We start from the raw sequence: 24375 nt of genomic DNA on the forward strand, positions 1-24375 counted from the left end.
AGGCAGAGAATACCATTTTATTTAAAGACTTTGCCTCAAAATGCTCTTCAGGAAAATTAATACAAAGCAACGCAAAATGGTGATTGTGACCTTTTTATACCATGCAAGAGTGTTTAATGAGCCCTCCTGCTACCCTCTTGGAAAACAATGACTATTTGATATACCACACACAATTAATTAAATCCCAGATCTTTTACAACTCTGTATATTTAGAAGTTGGTGCATAGAAAACTGATAAAGTGAAATGATTTTTTGGGAGGAGTGGGTAGGCAGAGAATAAAGTTGCAAAGAGAAGTTATGTTTTTACTGCTCTATATAACGTTAGCCAGCATTCCTTTTTTCATTAGACTCTTCTGATTGAAGTGTTATTCTGCTGATTACCTCATTAATGAATTAGATAAAACTTTGATGCATGATTACTGTTTGTATAAAAATTAATATTTTTAACAGTTTGAGACTTATGCTGACAATACCACAAAGCTTTGCCATAAGTCACTTGAGTCTCAAGATGCAATTAGCAGTGGTTTAGCCAGCTACTTTGCTACTCCCAGTGTTGACTGCCAGTTCCCCATCCCAGAATGGTGGAAGCCTTGTTATTCTCATCTCATGGGGATTCTTTTTTTTGTTTGTTTGTTTCCCCCTCTTTTTAAAATGAGAATTTTTAAATGTCCAGTTACTCTCCTTTTTGGTGTACCTTTGAGTATTTGATACATTGGAGATGTTTCAGTACTCATTTATTTATGGATGGCAAGATAGTGAGGAGTTATACCTAGACCGGATATGACAGGGAGGGAGTGTGGATTCAGAGTACAGTAGTCCTATGGCATGACTTCTGGATGAAGTAGTTGGCTATAACTTTGGGTTCACTCCTAAAGGAGAAGAGGTGAATGCATTTTTTAGTTTGTTCATTCTTTTATTCAATAAATATTTATTGAATGCCCTGTATGTACTAGACACTATTCCAATTGCTGGAGCTGTAGCACTAGATAAGTCTAGTATACTAATCATTACATCATGTTGGGCCTGAATTTGTTTGAAGTTCTATGTTGGTTTAGGACGGTGAATATGATAAGTAGTAGTATAAGAGGTGGCATGCCATGAGGACACCAGTGCTTTCTGTTACATCTCCCTTCTAAAGAATCTGTGTATAGACCAGGATGTTACCCCCTCACCCCATATATATTACCGTCAGTTAGATCAGAGGTGGCCACCTGATGCAGGGTCAACCAGCCCATTGGCTTACCTGAGCAGATGAATTCCCCTCTCTCAGGAACTTGGAATTGGTCATGGAAAAATAGGATTATATAGTGTTTTGTCTCTCTTGCTCATAGGAATGTTTTGGCCGTGTAGAAGTAAAGCAGAGAATCATCTTAATAAAGAGAGTTAGGAGCTGAAAAGTATTAACAACAATGAAGGTCCCTTGAACTCTTGTGTTCAGATCTATACATTTATTCTCTGATTCAGTTACTTGAATTTTTCTCATGTTCTGTGATATGTACTTCCACACTTCAGTAAGCACCCCTCTCACCTTTTTGGTTTCTTTTACCTATACCAATGATCTCTGATTAAATACCTTTCCAAAATTACTTTATTATTTCAGAGTTTATGGTATGAGGTTCAACCTCAGCTGAGTTCTCTTGCTTTCAATAAGTGTGACTATTTAGGACTCTCCTTAAAAAGTTACATACTTTGATTAGGTCTTGGCTATATAGTTCTTTGTCTGAAGTACCCATTTGTTTTATCTTCTTGGAGAAGTCATTCTCTCCTTTACTGTTTTTAATCTCTGTGCTCTTCCCTTCCCTTCCCTTTTTCCTCTCTGACTTGAGGCAGAATGAAATATTTGTTTCTACTAGTACTTTTCATTTTATAGCACTTACAAACTACATTAAAAAAAAAAAAAACAACTCCTCTCGCTTAATCTAAGCCCCTTGAGGATTTGAATCATCTGATTCATCTAAGTCTTTTATATTTTGTAAGGGCCTGACACGAGTAGGCTTTAAGTAATCTTTGATTGTTTCTTTAGTCATTAAATCTAATAGAAATTAGTTTGTAATTAAATTTGAAATCAGCGAACCTTAGATCTCAGTTTAAGCGTGTATCAAGAATTAAAATAACATTTTAAAAATAAAAATTTGCAGTGTTTTGCCAAGCCCTGCTAATGCCATATGGAGATTTTTAAATTGCTATTTTAATTTTGGCAAACCTTACTCACCCACTATAAGTTTACCTTTGAATTCTCATATTGGAGGGATGCCAGAACTCAAATTATAAGGCATATTTGCTGAGTTTTGTAATATTTCAGATACAAACTCACAAACTCCCACAAACTGTCACATGGTTTCTATCTTAAGGCATATTTTGGCTGAAGTTTATTCAAAACAGATTTGAGTTTAAATTAAACCTAGAAAATTTGTGTTACAAGGCTTTATTTAGCATAGCTCTAGAAAAGCAACTATATTCGAAGATAATCTCCTTGTCCTCAAGGTGACAGTCTTTTATTTAAAAAACAATTTATGTGGACCTGTTACCTAATTTAGAAGCTACCACATCAAAAAGTTTAGTAAAAAAATTGCTTATACAACTGTAAAACTATTTGTATCTTTTCTGCTTAAGTCCATTTTATTTTGTTTTATTGCTTTAGATTTTTACTGAAACTAATTCAAAAGCATGAGATTTAAAGATTTTTGGCACTGTGTCTTTCTGGATGGTAGAAAGATAACACATTGAATTTCTTCAAGTGAATTTCTCCCTGATTTTTAATTTGTAGCAATGAGGATATAGAAAATGCACATCTCTACTTTTTTCATTGTAAACAAGTCTTGGATTTGACTCTGCAATGTAGAAGAACACTGATGGAACAGCCACTGACTACATTGAATATTCATCAATTTATTAAGACAATGGAAGCACCTCTGCTGGTATGTTTAATTCAAGAACATTCCTTGAATTAGTTTGATCTCCCATTTCAGCTAGAGCCCTGAGAGAGAGAGAGAGAGAGAGAGAGAGAGAGAGAGAGAGAGAGAGAGATGTGCTCACTGTTCAGTTCACCACTCTCAGTACTCTCCAGTCATTTCTTTTTTTCCCCAGTACCAAAATATTATTAAGAATTCTCGGGATTTTTTGGCATCTGGGTGGCTCAGTCAGTTAAGCGTCTGACTCTAATGCCCATCACCCAGTTACCCCATCCCTCCACCCACCTCCCCTTCAGCAGTCCTCGGTTTGTTTCTCAGTTAAGAGTCAGTCTCTCATGGTTTGTCTCCCTCTACGATCTCAGGGTTGTGGGATTGAGTCCTGGGTCAGGCTCATGCTGAGGGTAGAGCCTGCTTGGGATTCTCTCTCCCTTTTCCTCTGCCTCACCCCCTCATCCTGCACTGCCTCACTCAAGTGCTGTCTCTCTCTCTCTAAAAAAACAAAAGCAAAAACCAACCAAACAAAAAACCCACAAAGAATTATCAGGATTTTGTCTACTCACCAGTACTGCTTTTACCATGAGGGGCAGCAGTAGAACTCATCCCAAGCTTTACTAAAAATCTTCAGTTCCTTTTTTGGCTGCCGCTTTCTGGCTTGAAGTTGTGTCCCTTTCCTAAAGTTTCTGCTCATTAATTTTGTTTGGCTTTGTTTTAAAACTATTGTTTGTTTTTTAAGATAATGAGGAGGGCAATATCTCTGATATTATTTCATTGTGCATATTTATTAGGAATTATGTAATATTAGTTTTAAAGTTAAAAACTTTGAAGACGGGCAGCCCGGGTGGCTCAGCAGTTTGGCGCCGCCTTCAGCCCAGGGTGTGATCCTGGAGACCTGGGATTGAGTCCCACGTCAGGCTTCCCTGCATGGAGCCTGCTTCTCCCTCTGCCTGTGTCTGTGCCTCTCTCTCTGTGTGTGTCTCTCATGAATAAATAAATAAAAATCTTAAAAAATAAGCAAAAAAAACTTTGAAGACTTCATAATGACTTGATATTCAATTAACTGTGGCTTCCTTGGAAAGTAGAGTATCCTGTATGCCATTTATATTGTAACTATGCCAATGGCAGCCCCTGAAACATACGTTTTTAAAATTAATTAATTAATTAATTAATTAATTTTTAAAGATTTTATTTTATTTATTCAGGAGAGAGAACACACAGAGAGGCAGAGTATGTCATTAATTTCAGATGTAGTTGTCAGTAATTCAATTAGTTGCATGTAACAGCCAGTGCTCATCACATCACATGCCCCCTTAATGCCCATCACCCAGTTACCCCATCTCTCCACCCACCTCCCCTTCAGCAGCCCTCGGTTTGTTTCTCAGTTAAGAGTCAGTCTCTCATGGTTTGTCTCCCTCTCTGATTTATTCCCAGTTTTCCCCATATAGTTCTCTGCACTATTTCTTATATTCCACATGTGAGTGAGACCATATGACAATTCTCTTTCTCTGATTGACTTTATTTCACTTAGCATAATACATACATTTTAGAAACAAGGTGAATGGTACTACTAAAACTGTACAATGTAGGGTGACCGTGCTCTAAGCCACTGTTCACCCAAAAGGAATGTTAATTTAGCAGTCCAAATTCCTTCTACATTGGAATTTGTTTCAACACTGTCATAAAATGCTGCATCAGCAAATTATTAACTAAGCGTCTTATTTTCTTTAGACAACTGGAAAACTGACATGTAGAATTCAGGTAGAGAGGTTCCAGGATCCTGGCTAGACACGGGGGTATAGGGTGGAGCCAAGAAAGATCTGAAAGGCAGAACTGAAGATCAGTTCCAGATTTGAAAGCCAGGCTGAAAATCTAAACCTTGGTGTCAGCCTAGAAAGGCCTGGCAGTCCAAAAACACAGGTTAATGGATTTATCCATATCAGAATAGAGTAAATGAATGCAAAGAACAGAAAAGGGAGGCAAGCCTTGATGAAAAGTTCTCTGAGGCTCTTGGTGGGATAGCTAAGACCTACCCTTTCGGGAATGGGGAGATGATAAAAGATTCTGAGCCAGTTTGGTCACTTTTATATTTTGGTGCTTTAAACATTTGGCTGCATCAGTATTTGGGGTTGTTTTTGTTCCTGAAGAATTCAGTGGGGATTAAAAAACAAAGTAAGACCAACCATCATGATAGAAAACATCTCTTAGAACAAGATTTGATTTTCCTGGCTTATGCCTTTAGATGGTATAGTAAGCTAGAAGTGGATAGAGACATCCTGAAAGTTAGCACCTAAGTTTAATCACCTCTTACAAGGTAAGTTTAATTACCTCATACAAGTTTTTACCTACAACTTAGTCATAGTTTACTTTGGGTTAGTATTTCTTACTCTGTTCTTATTATCTCACAGCCCCACTGATGTTCATCTTCTCTCACATTGCTCTTAACCATTCCTTCTTTATTGTCTTCCACATCAATCTATATATTTTTTAAGTGAGTTTCAGTCTTGAATTGGTTAAGTGACATTCTGACAGGTATGGAATTATTCTAGATGCATTCTTAAGGTTTCCAACAATGAAAACATATGGGAAGATGATTCGGTTATTGTCCTATTGGCTAATAGCAAAGATATTTTGGATGCTGATGGTTTTCCCTATATGGGTTCAGTTTATTCTGGTAGAGGGAAAGTCTTGTTTGAATACCAAGAAGACTCAAGTGCAAATATCTGATAAAATGTTTAAAAATAGATAAATATATAATTTATCTGAAAAGTTTTTTTGTTTGTACATGAGATAGCTCTCTGTCTCAGATTCAAGACAGTTGAATTAAACCTACTGTTTTCTATAAGTAATTAGAAGTATGCCATTATAGTTTATTCATTTAGCTCCTATTATTCTTTGAGGACTCATGTGGCAATGTATGATATTATGTACCAGAGTGTTGCCTCCTTACATTATTGCATTTCCCTTTTTTTTATTGTGGCAAAAATACATAACATAAATTTACCCTCTTAATTTGTAAATTATAATATAGTATTGTTAACCATGTGCATTGTTGTACAACAAATCTCTAAAACTTTTTCATCTTGAGTGACTGAAACTCTGTATCCATTGAGAAACAGCTCCCCATTTCCCCATCTCTCAAGCTCTGGCAATTATTCTACTTTCTGTTTTTATGAATTTGATTGTTTTAGAGACCTCTTATAAATGGAATCAGGCAGTATTTGTCTATTTGTAATTGACTTATTTCACTTAACATAATATCCTCAGGGTTCATCCATGTTGTAGTATTTGTCAGGATGACTTTCTTTTTTTTATGTGGTAAATATGTGCATTTTAAAAAATATTTTATTTATTTATTCATGAGAGACGAGAGAAAGAAAGACAGAGACACAGGTAGGGAGGAGAAGGCAGAGGGAGAAGCAGGCTCCTCACAGGAAGCCAGATGTGGGACTCGATCCAGGGTCATGGCCTGGGCTGAAGGCGGCGCTAAACCGCTGAACCACCCAGGCTGCCCAAATATGTGCATTTTAAAAAAGGTTTTATTTAAAAATAGTTGGTTAGGACAGTCCCGGTGGTGCAGTGGTTTAGCGCCGCCTGCAGCCTGGGGTGTGATCCTGGCGATCCGGGATCGAGTTCCACGTCGGGCTCCCTGCATGGAGCCTGCTTCTCCCTCTGCCTGTGTCTCTGCCTCTCTCTCTCTCTTTCTCTTTCTCTCTCAATAAATAAATAAAAAATATTTTTAAAAAAGTTAAAAAAGTAGTTGGTTAACATACAGTGTAATATTAATTTCTGGTGTATAATATAATGATTCAGCACTTCCATATATCACCCCATGTTCATCACAAGTGCCCTTTTTAATTTCTATTGCCTGTTTAACCCATCCCCCCACCTACCTCCCTTCTGGAGTATTACTTTCTTTTTGAGACCATATAATATTCCATTATATATGTGTGTGTGTGTATAGTTATACATATGTGTATATGTATATAGTTGTATATACGTGCATATGTGTGTATATACATATATATAGTTATATATATGTGTGTATATAACATTTATTTATCCATTAATCCATTGTTAAGTATTTAGGTTGCTTCCATATCTTGGCCATTGTGAATAATGCTTCAATGAAGATGGGTTTGCAAATATCTCTTTGAAATCCTGTTTTTAATTCTTTTGGATATATATACACACACACACACACACACACACACACACACACACATACAGAAATTAACTTCCTGGATCACATGGTAGTTCTGTTTTTAAGTTTTTGAGGAACCTTCATACTGTTTTCTATAGCGGCTACATCATTTTACATGCCCACAGTGTGCAAGAGTTTTTAATCTCTTTATATCCTTGCCAGTACTTGTTATTTGTGTCGTTATTGTTGTTTTGATATTAGTCATCTGAATGATTTCGATAATGTGTGTTGTGTTTTTGCTTTGCATATTCCTGATGATCAGTTAAGTTTTTCATATATTTGTTGCCCATTTGTATATCTTCTTTAGAGAAATATCTATTCCAGTCCTTTGCCCTTTTTTAGTTTATTTTTGTTAAGTTTTAGTTGTTCCTTAATCTAGATATTAACCCATTATCTGACGCATGATTTGCAGTATTTTCTCTCATTTCATACATTGCTTTTCACTCTGTTGATTTCTTCCCACAGTGCAGACATGTTTAAGTTTGATGTAGTTCCATTTGTCTATTTTTGTTTTTGTTGTCTGTGCCTGTGGTGTGATTTCCAAGAAATCATTTACATTCCAATATCATGAAGGTTTTCCCCTATGTTTTTTTCTAGGAGTTTTATAGTTTCATTTAGGTCACTATTCCATTTTGAGTTATTTTTGTATTTGATGTAAGGTGAAAATTCATCATGATTCTTTTGCATGTGGATATCTAGTTTTCCCAGCACCATTTGTTGAAAAGACACTCAATTACTCATCATTTTGTCTTGGTGCCCTTGTCAAAGATCATTTGACCACATATGCGAGAGCTTATTTCTGGGCTCTCTGTTCTCTTCTCTTGGTCTGTGTCTGTATTTTTGCCAGTATTGCACTATTCTGTTGCTGTACGTTTTGAAATCAGGAGTTGTGAGGCCACCAGACTTATTTTTTCTCAAGTTGTTTTGACTATTTGGTGTCCCTGAGACTCCATATGAATTTTAGGATTTTTTTTTGTATTTCTGCAAAAAATGCCTTTGGGATTTTGATAGGGATTGCGTTGAATTTGTAGATAACTTTAGATAGTATGAACATTTTAGTAGTATCACATCTAATCCAAGAACATGAATGGATGTCTTCACATTTATTTGTGTCTTCTTTAATTTCTTTCAGCAATATTTTGTAGTTTTCAACGTATAAGTCTTTTTCTTTCTTTGTTAAGCTTATTCCTAAATATTTTATTCTTTTTGATGCTATTATAAAATGGGATTATTTTCTTAGTTTCCTTTTTGGATAGTTTCTTGTTAGTCATAAAAACACAACTGATTTTTTTTAATTTATTTTTTTATTGGTGTTCAATTTGCCAACATATAGAATAACGCCCAGTGCTCATCCCATCAAGTGCCCAGCTCAGTGCCCGTCACCCAGTCACCCCCACCCCTCGCCCTCCTCCCCTTCCACCAACCCTAGTTCGTTTCCCAGAGTTAGGAGTCTCTCATATTCTGTCTCCCTTTCTGATATTTCCCACTCATTTTTTTCTCCTTTCCCCTTTATTCCCTTTCACTATTTTTTACATTCTCCAAATGAATGAGAACATATAATGTTTGTCCTCCTCCGATTGACTTATTTCACTCAGCATAATACCCTCCAGTTCCATCCACGTTGAAGCAAATGGTGGGTATTTGTCATTTGTTACGGCTGAGTAATATTCCATTGTATACATAAACCACATCTTTTTTTTAATAGAGCTATCTTATGACCCAGCAATTGCACTACTAGGTATTTTTTTTTTTTAAATTTATTTATGATAGGCACAAAGTGAGAGAGAGAGGTAGAGACACAGGCAGAGGGAGAAGCAGGCTCCATGCACCGGGAGCCCAACGTGGGATTCGATCCCAGGTCTCCAGGATCGTGCCCTGGGCCAAAGGCAGGCGCTAAACCGCTGCGCCACCCAGGGATCCCCAAACCACATCTTCTTTATCCATTCATCTTTTGATGGACACCGAGGCTCCTTCCACAATTTGACTATTGTGGACATTGCTGCTATAAACATTGGGGTGCAGGTGTCCTGGCATTTCATTGCAGCTGTATCTTTGGGGTAAATCCCCAGCAGTGCAATTGCTGGGTCGTAGGGCAGATCTATTTTTAACTCTTTGAGGAACCTCCACACAGTTTTCCAGAGTGGCTGCACCAGTTCACATTCCCACCAACAGTGTAAGAGGGTTCCCCTTTCTCCGCATCCTCTCCAACATTTGTGGTTTCCTGCCTTGTTAATTTTCCCCATTCTCACTGGTGTGAGGTGGTATCTCATTGTGGTTTTGATTTGTATTTCCTTGATGGCAAGTGATGTGGAGCATTTTCTCATGTGCTTGTTGGCCATGTCTATGTCTTTCTCTGAGAGATTTCTGTTCATGTCTTTTGCCCATTTCATGATTGGATTGTTTGTTTCTTTGGTGTTGAGTTTAATAAGTTCTTTATAGATCTTGGAAATTAGCCCTTTATCTGATCCGTCATTTGCAAATATCTTCTCGCATTCTGTAGGTTGTCTTTGAGTTTTGTTGACTGTATCTTTTGCTGTGCAAAAGCTTCTTATCTTGATGAAGTCCCAATACTTCATTTTTGCTTTTGTTTCTCTTGCCTTCGTAGATGTATCTTGCAAGAAGTTACTGTGGCCAAGTTCAAAAAGGGTGTTGCCTGTGTTCTCCTCTAGGATTTTGATGGAATCTTGTCTCACATTTAGATCTTTCATCCATTTTGAGTTTATCTTTGTGTATGGTGCAAGAGAGTGGTCTAGTTTCATTCTTCTGCATGTGGATGTCCAATTTTCCCAGCACCATTTATTGAAGCGACTGTCTTTTTTCCAGTGGATAGTCTTTCCTGCTTTGTCGAATATTAGTTGACCATAAAGTTGAGGGTCCACTTCTGGATTCTCTATTCTGTTCCATTGATCTATGTGTCTGTTTTTGTGCCAGTATCACACTGTCTTGATGACCACAGCTTTGTAGTATAACCTGAAATCTGGCACTCTGAACACAACTGATTTTTCAATGTTGATTTTGCATACTGCAACTTTGTTGAATTCATTCATTAATACGGTATCTTTTGTGGAATCTTTTTTTTTTTAAGATTTTATTTATTCATGAGAGACAGAGGCCGATTCATAGGCAGAGGGTGAAGGACGCTCCCATTAGGGAGCCTGATGTGGGGCTCGTTCCCAGGACCCCAGGATCACGCCCTGAGCTGAAGGCTGATGCTCATCCACTGAGCCACCCAGGCACCCTTTTTTATGGAATCTTTAGGATTTTCTACATATAAGGTCATGTCATCTGTGAACAGAGATAATTTGCTTTTCTTTTCCAATTTATATGCTTTTTATTTATTTTTTGCCAAGTTGTTCTGGCTGTAACTTTTAGTACTGTGTTCAATAGTAGTGGCAAGAGTGAGCATCCTTGCTTTTTTTCCTGATCTTAGAGGAAAGCTTTCAGTTTTTCACTATTGAGTATGACGTTAGTTGTGGCCTTTTCATATATAATATTTATTATGTTGAGGTAATTTTCTCCTATTCTTAGTTTGTTGAATGTTTTTATTGTGAAAAAGCATTGAATTTTGTTAAATACTTTTTCTTTGTCAATTGAGATGATGATGTGATTTGATTTTTGTATTTTTATATGTAGTATATTACATTGATTGATTTTGAACCATCCTTGCATCCCAGGGATAAATTCTCCTTGGTCATGGGGTTTAATTTTTTCTAATGTGCTGTTGAATTCAGTTTACAAGTACTTTGTTGAGGATATTTGCATCAATATTCATCCAGGATATTGATCTGTAGTTTTTTTGTGGTATTTTTGTCTGGCTTTGGTATCAGAGTAATGTTGGCCTCCTACAGTGAGTTTACAAGTGTTCCCTACTCTTCATTATTTGTGAAAAGTTTGAGAAAGATTGGCATCAGTTCTTCTTTAAATTTTTGATAGAATCCTCCAGTCAAGCCATCTGGACCTGGGTTTTTCTTTGTTGGGAGGTTTTTGATTACTGATTCAATCTCCTTATTATATGTCTGTTCACATTTTCTATTTCTACATGATTCAGTCTTGGTAGGTTGTATGTGTCTGGGAATTTATCCATATCTTCTAGTTTATCTGATTTATAGGTGTACAGCAGTTCATCACATAATGTCTGTTATAATCCTTTTTTCTGTTATAACTGTTACATATCTGTTATAATCCTTTTTTCCTTGCATATCTTCTTTGAAAATTAATTTCTAAGTTAAATAATTTAATAGTAATTTATTATTTTTAGAAAAATATTGGTGGGGCACCTGATTGGCTCAATTGAGTGGGCATCTGACTCTTGATTTCAGTTCAGGTCATGATCTCAGTGTTGTGAGATTGAGCCCCTGTCGGGCTCCATGCTCAGCTTGGAGTCTGCTTGTCTTTCCTCTCTGAAATAAATAAATAAATAAGATCTTAAAAAAATATATTGGTAATTCCCCCAAGGCAAGAAGGTTTTTTCACTTTTGTATATTTTATCATTATATATATATAAAATCTATATTTTATATAAAATATTTAAAAGTATTTCTGTAGGTATGTACAATTATTAATTGCTATTTTTATGTTACACTATTACTTTTTCTAACTATCAAGGACTTTTGCAATTTTATCTTTTGTCTAATAGAATGGATTATAACTTTTATGGCTAAGAAACCACAAGTTTTTAGAATTATACCAATTTGTATGTAAAGGGATAGAAACAGCACAAAATGAAAAGAATTCTTTGGCTCTCCAAGTTTCCATGGGCTGGAAAAGGCTGATTAACTCATTTGCAAACACAGCACCTTTTTTGTGAACAAGAAAGAATGAGTTGGAGAGCAAAGAGCCCAGAGTCTTAACCTCAGAGAACACCTCTTATGGAGTAGGACTAAGCCCTGAACAGTTAACTGGCAATATATACCTGGATGGACTACACAATCTCTGTGCTGTAATCATTACTCTGTGCCTCCTCTCTCTCTTTTCTAATAGGATTGTATGTAGTCGTTATCCCATGTCAGTTTAGTAATTGTCTGTTGAGTATGTACTAGAGACAAATAATTTGTGTTCACAAGCCTTCAGATTGAGAACAGTTCTCAAGAGGCTATATCTACGGGACTGCACTAGAAAAACTCTATCTACAGCTGGACCTGAATGTAAATGATGAGATCTTAGACTACATTGATCTCAAAGTCTGATGGGATGAGGCCTGGATGGGTTGTGAATTGTTACAGCCATTGCAAAATACACTGACTCCTCTCACTAAGACCTCTGAAGCCTCATCCAGTTAGACTTTGATTGTATATTCCAAAAATGGCAATAACAGTATCTCCCAACCCATAAGCTCTTCTTGTTGTGTGACCTTATCACTTTGCCTATCCAGGGGAGTCTGTGTCCCCTCTCCTTGAAGCTGTTTGGGTCTCTTTGATTGCCTTGACCAATAGAATAAGACTGAAGTGATGATGTGTAACTTTTGAGATTGTATGTCACAAGATGCCTTATGCTTCTCCTTTGCCTTTTTTGGTTGCTCATTCTTAAAACCCAGGTACTGTGTGTGATATGAAACTAAATCCAAGGAGAAACCTTGGTGAAGAGGAATTGAGGCCTCTAGCCCAGAGCCCTGGCTGAGCTCATATAGTCAGCATCAGCTTGCAAGCCAGTGAATGAGCCATCTTTAAAGCAGACCTTCTAAAAAAAAAAAAAAAAAAATAATAATAATAATAATAAATAAATCAGACCTTCTGCCTCCTGTCGAGAAGCTCTGCTAATGTTACATCGATCAGAGATGAGCTTGCAGATATATGAACCAAATAAGTGATTTTTGTTATTTTAAGCCATCAGGTTTTAGAGTACTTGGCTATACACACAGTGATATATGCTCAGGACACACTCTTCAAGTGATCTCATCTGTTTCTATGCCATTAGCTACACCGATTCTCAGAGCTGAACTTTGAGGTCAAATTTTTCTTTGGACTTCCTGACCCATATATCTAACTACTAATTAGATGTATCTCCCCTTAAGTTCAATATGTCCAACATCAATGTGTTGTCCTTCTCCACCATCTGTTCTTTCTTCATTATCTTGGTTAATTTACTATCCATTCTTAGCAGAAACCTGGGAAACCATTCTCAATTCCTGCATCTCCCCACATCTAATTTTACATTTTAAATATCTTTTGAATTCTTCATTCTAACAGCCAGTGCCTTAATCAAGATTTTCACCATCTCTCATGTTCTATTTTAGTAATAGTAACTGATCCGGTCTCTATTCCTCCCCTTTTTTCCCCCACTCCCTTTGAGTTCATACTTGCCATTGCTGGCAGAGTAATATTTTTAAATATACATGTTACAATATTTCTTACAACTTCTAAATGGTTTCAGTTCATTTACAGAAGAAAGCCCCATTTTCTTAGGAGGATATAATGGCTTTTAATGATTTGCCAGATCTCCGTCTTTATTGCTTGTTCCTGTTTTTCACTTTTTAATGCTGAATTGCTGATTTTTCCAAACATGCAAAGAAGGAACCAGGTCTTCCTATTCCTTCAGGCTGTTCTACCCATTCAGTTGTAGGACTGAGGTCCCCACTTTCTTGCTGTTTGTTGTCTGGTGTTGCTCTCAGCTACTACAGACTATTCTCAGATCCTGGCCATAGGGCCTTCTTGAAGAATTGCTGCTTCCTCCTTCAGAGCCAGCAGGACAATCTCACTGTCTTATGCTATGACAGTCTTCTACAATGTAACCTAATAAAGAGAATTTTACTGTCTTGTGATGTACAGACTTTACTTCTACAGTGTAACCTGATCAAGGGATTGGGATTATCCAAGATTTGTGCACCAGAAATCTTGGGGGCTATTTTAGAATTCTGACTACCATAGGCGAGTATCAGATTTTCTCTAGAAATGTTTAGGAATAAAAAAAAAATCCTCAATAATTGCAAAGCATGCAAGAAGGCATCTTCCTGTGTATCTGCTTTTATCCACTATTTGGTTACTCAATGGGCAGTTTCATCCCGGCAATTCATATTCCTTCAGTTATGGGAAACTTTGTTTTTATTTTAGTGATAATATCTTCCCTTCTGTTTTTCCTTTCTTTCTTTCTTTCTTTCTGGAACTCATAGTTGGGCATTGGACCTCTTGACCCAGTCCTTTACCTTTATTACATTTTCTCCCTATTTTCCATCTTTTGCTGTATGTACTTTCTGGCAGAATTGTTCAGCTTTATTTTTTGTTTCTTTATAGATTCAGTATCTTCCCATCACCTGGAGTTTATCAGTGGTGGTTTTCTGAACCTGCTTCCTGAATAGTCTGTGTTTTCTGCATGTTATCTGTTTTTCTGTTTGTCCTGGTCTCTATGTTTTATTTTAGAGGCTTCCCTCAGATGTGTGTTACTCCTTGGGTATCTGTTTGTGATTTAGAATATGAAACTAAAAAGCTAATTAGAAATTATGAGAATGTAGATGAGACTTGTTAATTCTGAGCTTTATAGGGTGATTGGACCTTGGCTGCTTTTTGGTGAACCCTAATGTCCATAGCCTTAGGCTTTTTCTTGGGGTTACTCATGATTCTCAGAAAAGGATCTTCCAGTCTTCTGTTGGGAGGACAAAAGTCTGGCCACTTATATTCTGGGAACTGAGTGGGTTGGGAGTTGGGGGCGTCTTAGCATTTAGTTACTTAATTCCCCACTTTTGGCATGGTATTCACACTCTCAGATTTTCTGAGGTCCCCCAGATTTCTTCTGGTGTGAGGGAGGAACAGTTGCCTAAACTCATAGAGTTGGGAGGAGAATCTCAGGATCTAACTCCTCCAAAGCTTTTACCTATTCTTCTTATTTCAGAGTCTTCCTGCCACTGCCCCCTCCAGTATTTCTCCTCTGGTTTCAGAGATACCAGGCACTGACAAATCCTGAGCAATTTTAGGATGCTGCAGTTAAAATTTAATTGTTTCGTAGCTTTCTCTCTCATGGCTTAACGGTTTTGCCTTGTTAGATTCTCCTAAGCTAGTTATTATTCTGTTCTTCAGCTTCCAAAAAATTTTTGTCTTTTCTCTCTTCCTGTCTTCACATATGCATGTTTATCTTCTTTAAAAAAAAATCTTCCTGCTATAGTTTTCTTGGGATTTCTGGAGGAAGTAAAATTAGATGTATATATTCAAGCTGCTGTCCTAACTCAGATGTTCCTCATTGTTCTATAATGTGTCATTTATTATATGTTAAATTCTTATATGAAGGAATTTATACCTTAGTTATTCTATTTCATTTGAAATATCTATTTATCAGTATCACACTGTTTTATTGTTTTCTAAAAATTTCTTTCTAATATACTTATTCCTTGTGGTTGTAATTTCATGTCTAACTCTTTGTAAATGTGTTAGTTTTATAATGCTTAAGCTATATAAGTGCATTGGGAGGATGAACCTCAGGAAGTATTGAGGTCATTTCTGTTAATATTGTATTTATTTTACAGACTTTTTTTTTTTTACCCATGACTTTATTAATAAGAATTAGAGTTTAAATCTGAATGTTGGAACCCTATTCTTGGACAGTGAAGATCTTTTGTTCTTTTTTTAAATGAAGACTGAAGTTACTGAAGACCCTCAACAGGTTTCAACTATTCATCTCCAACTAGGATTACCACTGGTTTTTATTGTTAGTCAGCAAGCGACATATGAAGCTGACAGAAGAACTGCAGAATGGGTTGCTTGGCGTCTTCTGGGGAAAGCAGGAGTTCTACTCTTGTTAAGGTATCTTAAACATAAAATATTCACTGTATATAGTAAAACACTAGAATTTTTCTCTTTTTAAAATATGCTAATATATTGACTTGTAAATAAACCCAGATATCTCTAGTAAATTCTAATATAATTAGAATCACTTGCTGAGCTAAAGTCTGTACATTATTAGCTTGATTAAAATTTAGACCTTTAAACTTTGCTAAATGAAGATGTAGATTAAGATGGAGACTAGAACATCTAGTCTGAATTTATGTCTAAAACTTAGATCACTAAATTGTAATCTTTTTTCATAAATTGTTTTTAGTGTAAGAACTTATATTCTGTTTTATATTTACATCCCGGATGACTGTTCTTCAGATTAGCTGTATAAAACATTTATTTCCATTTTTCAAAAGGGACTCTTTGGAAGTAGACATTCCTCAGCATGCTAATGTGATCTTCAGAAGAGCAGAAGAGGTTAGTCATTTTATGTATTGGTCTACAATGTCTGTTAATTATTTAAAGAAAGTTAGTAAATGTGGTCATAAAGTAACATATGCTCATTACAGAAAAGAAATTCTATAAATTGCCACTATTCAAAGATTATTGCTGTTAATATTTTGGTGTTTTTTTTTCCATTTGTTAATTTTTCTTTTTTCTCATGTTCCCATTTATGTATTTTTTAAAAGAAAATTAAGAACATGCTATATATCCTACTTTTCATGTAAAGTTATATTTAATTACTTCCTTTTTTTTATATAAATTAATTTTTATTGGTGTTCAATTTACCAACATACAGAATAACACCCAGTGCTCATCCCGTCAAGTGTCCCCCTCAGTGCCGGTCACCCATTCACCCCCACCCCCCGCCCTCCTCCCCCTCCACCACCCCTAGTTCATTTCTCAGAGTTAGAAGTCTTTATGTTTTGTCTCCCTTTCTGATATTTCTCACACATTTCTTCTCCCTTCCCTTATATTCCCTTTCACTATTATTCATATTCCCCAAATGAATGAGAACATACACTGTTTGTCCTTCTCCGGTTACTGTGGCCAAGTTCAAAAAGGGTGTTGCCTGAGTTCTCCTCTGGGATTTTGATGGAATCTTGTCTCACATTTAGATCTTTCATCTATTTTGAGTTTATCTTTGTGTATGGTGCAAGAGAGTGGTCCAGTTTCATTCTTCTGCATGTGGATGTCCAATTTTCCCAGCACCATTTATTGAAGAGACTGTCTTCCAGTGGATCGTCTTTCCTCCTTTATCGTATATTAGTTGACCATAAAGTTCAGGGTCCACTTCTGGGTTCTCTATTCTGTTCCATTGATCTATATGTCTGTTTTTGTGCCAGTACCACACTGTCTTGATGAACACAGCTTTGTAGTACAACCTGAAATCTGGCATTGTGATGCCCCCAGATATGGTTTTCTTTTTTAAAATTCCCCTGGCTGTTCGGGGTCTTTTCTGATTCCACACAAATCTTAAAATAACTTGTTCTAAGTCTCTGAAGAAAGTCCATGGTATTTTGATAGGGATTGCATTATACGTGTAAATGGTAAAATTGACATTTTCACAATATTAATGCTGCCAATCCATGAGCATGGAATATTTTTCCATCTCTTTGTGTCTTCCTCAATTTCTTTCAGAAGTGTTCTATAGTTTTTAGGATATATTTTGAGAACCATTTGAATGGTAAATGATTCTCCAACCTTTTATTTTCAGGTAGTAGGTGTCTTTCTGTCTAAAATGAGTCTCTTGTAGACAGCAAATAGATGGGTCCTGTTTTTTTATCCAGTCTGAAACCCTGCGCCTTTTGATGGGGTCATTAAGCCCATTCACGTTCAGAGTTACTATTGACAGATATGAGTTTAGTGTCATCATGATATCTATTTAGTCCTTGTTTTTGTGGATTGTTCCACTGAACTTCTTCTTAAAGGGGGATTTTAAGAGTCCCCCTTAAAATTTCTTGCAGAGCTGGTTTGGAGGTCACATATTCTTTCAGTTCCTGCCTGTCTTGGAAGCTCTTTATCTCTCCTTCCATTTTGAATGAGAGCCTTACTGGATAAAGTATTCTTGGTTGCATGTTCTTCTCATTTAGGACCCTGAATATATCCTGCCAGCCCTTTCTGGCCTGCCAGGTCTCTGTGGAGAGGTCTGCTGTTACCCTAATATTCCTCCCCATGAAAGTCAGGGACTTCTTGTCTCTTGCTGCTTTAAGGATCTTCTCTTTATCTTTGGAATTTGCAAGCTTCACTATTAGATGTCGAGGTGTTGAACGGTTTTTATTGATTTTAGGGGGGGATCTCTCTATTTCCTGGATCTGAATGCCTGTTTCCCTTCCCAGATTGGGAAAGTTTTCAGCTAGGATTTGTTCAAATACATATTCTGGCCCTCTGTCCCTTTCGGCGCCCTCGGGAACCCCAATTAAACGTAGGTTTTTCTTCCTTAGAGTGTCGTTCATTTCCCTTAATCTGTCTTCATGGTTCTTTAATGGTTTATCTCTTTTTTCCTCAGTTTCCCTCTTTGCCATTAACTTGTCTTCTATGTCACTCACTCGTTCTTCCACCTCGTTAACCCTCGTCGTTAGGACTTCTAGTTTGGATTGCATCTCATTCAATTGATTTTTAATTTCTGCCTGATTGGATCTAAATTCTGCAGTCATGAAGTCTCGTGAGGCCTTAATGCTTTTTTCTAGAGCCACCAGTAGCTGTATAATGGTGCTTCTGAATTGGCTTTCTGACATTGAAGTGTAATCCAGATTTTGTAACTCTGTGGGAAAGAGGGCTGTTTCTGATTCTTTCTTTTGAAGTGAGGTTTTCCTTCTAGTCATTTTGCTCAGTGCAGAGTGGCCAAAAACAAGTTGTATTGGAACACGGGGGAGTATCACTGGTCCGTCCAGCTGGTCTTCTGGGGGAGGGGCCTGTTGCGCTGATTTTCAGGTGTTAGCACTTGGGGGAGCTGCTCTGCCCCTGCCTGCTGCAGGGCTCAGCGGGGGTTGTTTACCCCGTCAGGCCCCAGGAGGAACAGTCGCAGTTCCTATGGCAACTCTGGAAGCCTGGATTCAGCCTCCGGAGGAACTACGGGGCTCGGGGCTCTCGGTTCTCCGTCTGCAGGGCCTGGAGGCTCCGGGGCGGGGCCGCTGATCTGCTCAGCTCGGGGCAGGAGCGTCCACGCTGTCCTGGGCCCTCCCGGCCTCTGCCTGTCCCGGGGGAGGCCGGATCCTGGGCTGTGTCCCGGCGCCCTGTGCTCCGGGGCCTGCGCTGTGGGATTCGCGCTCCCGCCCCGCAGCCCCCTCCGCGGAGCCGCTCCCGAGCCCCTCCGGGCTGCTCCGGCCCCGCCGTGCGCGCTGCAGCCCTTAGGGAGCTCGGAGCACTCTCCGGGGCGCAGGTGTCTGTTAGTGTCCCTGGGAGCCCGAGGGCATCCCCGCTCTCCTGGGTCCTGCTCCAACTCCCTGCGAGCCCCTTTCCGCCCGCCCGGGAAGGTTGGTGCAGCTCCTGCTCCTCCGGGACGGGGCTCTCCTGTCCTGGGGACACTCGCCCCGGCCTCAGCCCGGCTCCTCGCGGGGCCCCTCCCCCTCGGAGGCCTTTTGTTTCTTTATTTCTTTTTCCCCGTCTTCCTACCTTGATAGAAGCGCGGACTCTTCTCACTGTAGCATTCCAGCTGGTCTCTCTTTATATCTCAGGCCGAATTTGTAGATTTTCAGGATGGTTTGAAGGTTATCTAGGTAATTTGGTGGGGACAGGTGACTCGGGGACCCTGCTCTTCCGCCATCTTGCCCCTCCTCTCCCTATTTAATTACTTCCTGTTGTGCCTTTGTGCACTGTTTTGAACATCACTGATTCTTTCCTTCAGCTAAAGTTCTGGAGGTGAAATTTATCAAGGAAATGGGATTTTTTTAAGGCTGTTAGAATACTTTGTCAAATTGCCCTCCAGAAACCAGCAAGGTTTGGAATTACTCGTTTCTCCTATATCTTTGCCACTACCTTTGCCATTACCTTTAAAAAAAAACTTCTCTATAGACAAAGTTCCTGTTTTAATTTGCATGTTTTTGGTTATTAATGCGGTTGAACATTTTTTTAAAAGCTTATTTCCCATTTATTTTGCTTTTGTAAATTTCTGTTAATGTCTCTGTTTTCTTATATTTTTCTTAAATGTTTTCTTAATTATTAAGAACTCTTTAATTCTGAACATTTCTAAGTATTATATAAATATGCAAAACATGGGCAGCCTGGGTGGCTCAGCAGTTAAGTGTCTGCCTTCAGCCCAGCGCGTGATCCTGGATGCCCGGGATTGAGTCCCGCATCAGGCTCCCTGCATGGAGCCTGCTTCTCCCTCTGCCTGTGTCTCTGCCTCTCTCTCTGTCTCTGTGTCTCTCATGAATAAATAAATAAAGTCTTTTTAAAAATATGCAAAACAATATGTTTATGAACTGCCAGACAGGTTTTTTGTTTGTTTGTTTTTTAATTTAAGTGATCTCTGTAGCTAACGTGGGGCTTGAACTCATGACTACAAGATCAAGAGTTGGATACTCTACCAACTGAACCAGCCAGGTGCCCCTGAACTGCCAGACAATTTAAATTCTCTTGCCTATGTCTATGGCATGAATAGACAAAAGTGACAAGACTTGGATTCTGTTCCTTCTGGTTCTGGGACCAGATAAGTGAATTATCTTCTCTAAGCTCAGTTTTCTCATTTGTGAAATATTCTAAAACCTTCCCTTCTAACTTACAAGAAGTTTTATAAGACAAAATAGGAAAATACTTTGAAAACTGTACTATTGTTCAAATGTGTATGCTATAGTATAGGGCTAGTATGCTCTGCTTTTTGGCTAGGTCATGGAAAGAATACTTTCTGAAGCTTTTTTGCTTGTAGATCAAGATCCTTAAATAAGAAAATATAATATTTATTATTGGGAAATAGGTTTTATGGAAAAATTAAAGTTCGTGCTGGTTTCTGAGTTTAGAGGTCTTAAATTGTTAAAATATTATAATTTTGTATAGCATGAGGTAAGATAGGTTATAAGATAACTATCTCTGCAAAGATGTCTTCTGTAAAGGGTAGAATAGTCTTTTCTCTGAGTTTCTTTATTGAATTTGGTGCAAATATATATATATATTATATATATATATATTTAACCTTCTCATCAGGGCAATAATGTTCATCCTAAGATTGTATGATCAGTCATTTTTTTTTTCTCTCTTTCCATTTCCAGGCAAAGAGTTTGAGGGTCCTTAAGTATAGAACTGGTTGCATAGATAGTATCGTATGCTTATATTACTACATTATAAGCCTTGTATAGTAAGTTATAAAATGTATCTTTTAATATTACATTTATTCTTCAGAAGGTTTTTTTTTTTCCTATGGTAGTAATTAGCAACATAGTATTAAGAGTTTATGCTATAGAATCTTATTGCCTAGTTCACATCCTACTTTGTAACTCTGGGCAAATTACTTGATTTCTGTATGTCTCTATTTTTTTTCCATTGTAGAGTAGGGTTAACAATACCTATTTTAAAGAGTTGTTGGGTCAGTGTATTATAAGAAATAATGTAAAGTGCTAAATTAGCACAAGGTACAATACATTCATAAGTGCTCAATAAATACTAATATTCATCCATTCATCCTTTCCATAAGTATTTATTGTGTACCTGCTTTGTTTCAGGCTCAGTTCTAGGCTCTAAGGACATAACAGTGAACAAAAACAAGTTTTTGCCCTCATGGAGCTAATATACTAGTGGCAGGAGATGAATACAAAACCAGTGTAGCTAGAATGTCAGATGGTGTTAAGGACAATGGAAAAAAAGTCAAGGTAAGGTGAGAGAGTAGTCTTGGAAAACCTCACTGCTTAGTAATACTAAAGCAAAGGAATATGCCTGTGGTTATGTGGGGAAAGAGTATTCTGGGCTGAGAGGACACACATACAGAAGGCTTAAGGAGAAGAGTTGTTTGTGTTTTAGCATAGTATTACGAGTAATATATTAATGCTTAGGATCTTTCTTAGTATCTAAGTTTTTAAAAGCCCTTTGTAATTCCCTTTTTTCAGTGTTTTTAATAAAATCAAACAAACTAAAAGTAGAAAAATAGAATGAACAACCATATACCTATTACCTAGATTCAACAATTAATATTTTATCATATTTGTTTCACCTATAATTTTTTCTGAAACATTCTAAAGAATGTTAGATATCGTGACATTTACCCATAAATACCTAACATGAATCTCTAAAAATTAGTTATTATTCTGTATATAATCACAATCTTACCACACTTAACAAAATTAACAGTGACTTTTTAATATCATAGCCTAATCTCCTAGCCAGTTCATATTCAAATTTTCTCATCCTAAAATTATTTTCTATAGATGGTTTTGGGGAACCAAAATTTAGTTAAGGATTATGAATTACATTTGTGTGTTTCTTAAATCTCTCAATGTCTTAATACTCCCTCTCCTTTTCTTCCATGATAGTGCCTTTTAGATAAATGGACCAGTTTTTCCATATTCTGGATTTGTCTGTTTCCTTTTGCTGTTGTCTGCCTTATTTCTCTGTACCCTTATGTTTTCTAAAAACTGGAAGTTAGGTTGCTTAACTCTATTAAACATTTTGGGTAAGAATACTTCACAATGCTGGCTTATTTGTATTTTATCTTATCCTAATGTGGATGATGTCTGGCTTTCTCACTTAATGATGCCACATGTGATTACTGAATTAAGGTGGAGACAGCTAATTCTCTCCATCATAAGATGCATTTCCTTTATCCAATTAGCAGATAAACTGTAGGTAGAAATGCAAATAAAACCACAAGAGATACCATACTACCCCCATGCCTGGAATAGCTAAAAATTTAAAAAGTAATAATACCAAGTATTTTCAGGAAGGTGGAGTTACAAGAACTTTTGTATATTGCTGCTAGGAGAGAAAATTGGTACAACGGAAACTGGAAAAGTATCTGGCAGTGCTTCTTAAAGCTGAAGCTACATATATCATATGAATCACCAATTTCATTCCTAAGTATTGGCCAACAGAAATGCGTATACATGTGTCCCAAAGGATAGCTACAGTAATGTTCTTAGCAGTTACTATTTATAATAGTCCCAAGCTGCAAATAACACATATCCATGAGCAACAGAATGGGTGAACAAATACATGTATACATACAGTACATACTAGTATACTCATATAATGAATACATCAGTGAAAAAGAATAAACTGCTTTTAAATGTAACATGGGTAAACCTCATAAATAGTGTTGAACAAAAGAAGTGGTCACAAAAAGAGCATAAGCCATATATAGTTCTATTATAAAAATTCAAAAACTGGCAAAATTTATAGATGGTAATGAAAGTCAGAATAGTGATTACCTTTAGGGGAGTGTAATGTCAGGAAAAGGCAAGAAAATACGGCCTCTGGGTGTGCTGGTAATGTTCTGTATCTTTTTTTTTTTTTAATTTTTTAATTGGAGTTCAATTTGCCAACATATAGCATAACACTCAGTGCTTATCCCACCAAGTGCCCCTCTCAGTGCCCATCACCCAGTCACCCCAACCCTCCACCCACCTCCCCTTCCACTACCCCTTGTTCATTTCCCAGAGTTAGGTGTCTCTCATGTTTTGTCACCCTCACTGTTTTCACTCATTTTCTCTCCTTTCCCTTTATTCCCTTTCACTAATTTTTATATTCCCCAAATGAATGAGACCATATAACGTTTGTCCTTCTCCGATTGACTTATTTACCTCAGCATAATACCCTCTAGTTCCATCCACGTCGAAGCAAATGGTGGGTATTTGTCATTTCTAATGGCTGAGTAATATTCCATTGTATACATAGACCACATCTTCTTTATCCATTCATCTTTCGATGGACACCGAGGCTTCTTCCACAGTTTGGCTATTGTGGACATTGCTGCTATAAACATTGGGGTGCAGGTGTCCCGGCATTTCATTGCATCTGTATCCTTGGGGTAAATCCCCAGCAGTGCAATTGCTGGGTCGTAGGGCAGATCTATTTTTAACTCTTTGAGGAACCTCCACACAGTTTTCCAGAGTGGCTGTACCAGTTCACATTCCCTCTAGCAGTGCAAGAGGGTTCCCCTTTCTCCACATCCTCTCCAACATTTGTTCTTTCCTGTCTTGTTAATGTTCACCATTCTCACTGGTGTGAGGTGGTATCTCATTGTGGTTTTGATTTGTATTTCCCTGATGGCAAGTGATGTGGAGCATTTTCTCATGTGCTTGTTGGCCATGTCTGTGTCTTTCTCTGAGAGATTTCTGTTCATGTCTTTTGCTCATTTCATGATTGGATTGTTTGTTTCTTTGCTGTTGAGTTTAATAAATTCTTTATAGATCTTGGATACTAGCCCTTTATCTGATCTGTCATTTGCAAATATATTCTCCCATTCTGTAGGTTGTCTTTTAGTTTTGTTGACTGTTTCTTGTTCTGTGCAGAAGCTTTTTTATCTTGATGAAGTCCCAGTAATTCATTTTTGCTTTTGTTTCTCTTGCCTTCGTGGATGTATCTTGCAAGAAGTTACTGTGGCCAAGTTCAAAAAGGGTGTTGCCTGTGTTCTCCTCTAGGA

General features: G+C 37.5%; 1 protein-coding gene across 4 annotated transcripts in view; it reads left to right on the forward strand.

Annotated features, from left to right (window-relative positions):
• The window catches only part of TXNDC16 (thioredoxin domain containing 16), a 130168-nt gene that overhangs the window by 60143 nt on the left and 45650 nt on the right, over positions 1–24375 (forward strand). For all 4 annotated transcript variants that reach the window (XM_055304179.1, XM_055304177.1, XM_055304180.1 and 1 more), the window contains exons 9-11: positions 2768–2918; positions 15670–15836; positions 16223–16283. In XM_055304179.1, coding sequence (XP_055160154.1) covers positions 2768–2918; positions 15670–15836; positions 16223–16283 — 379 coding nt within the window. The remainder of the gene's footprint in view (positions 1–2767; positions 2919–15669; positions 15837–16222; positions 16284–24375) is intronic.

Source organism: Nyctereutes procyonoides, unplaced genomic scaffold (assembly GCF_905146905.1).
Source record: "Nyctereutes procyonoides isolate TBG_1078 unplaced genomic scaffold, NYPRO_anot_genome, whole genome shotgun sequence".
Taxonomy (NCBI): Eukaryota; Metazoa; Chordata; class Mammalia; order Carnivora; family Canidae; genus Nyctereutes; species Nyctereutes procyonoides.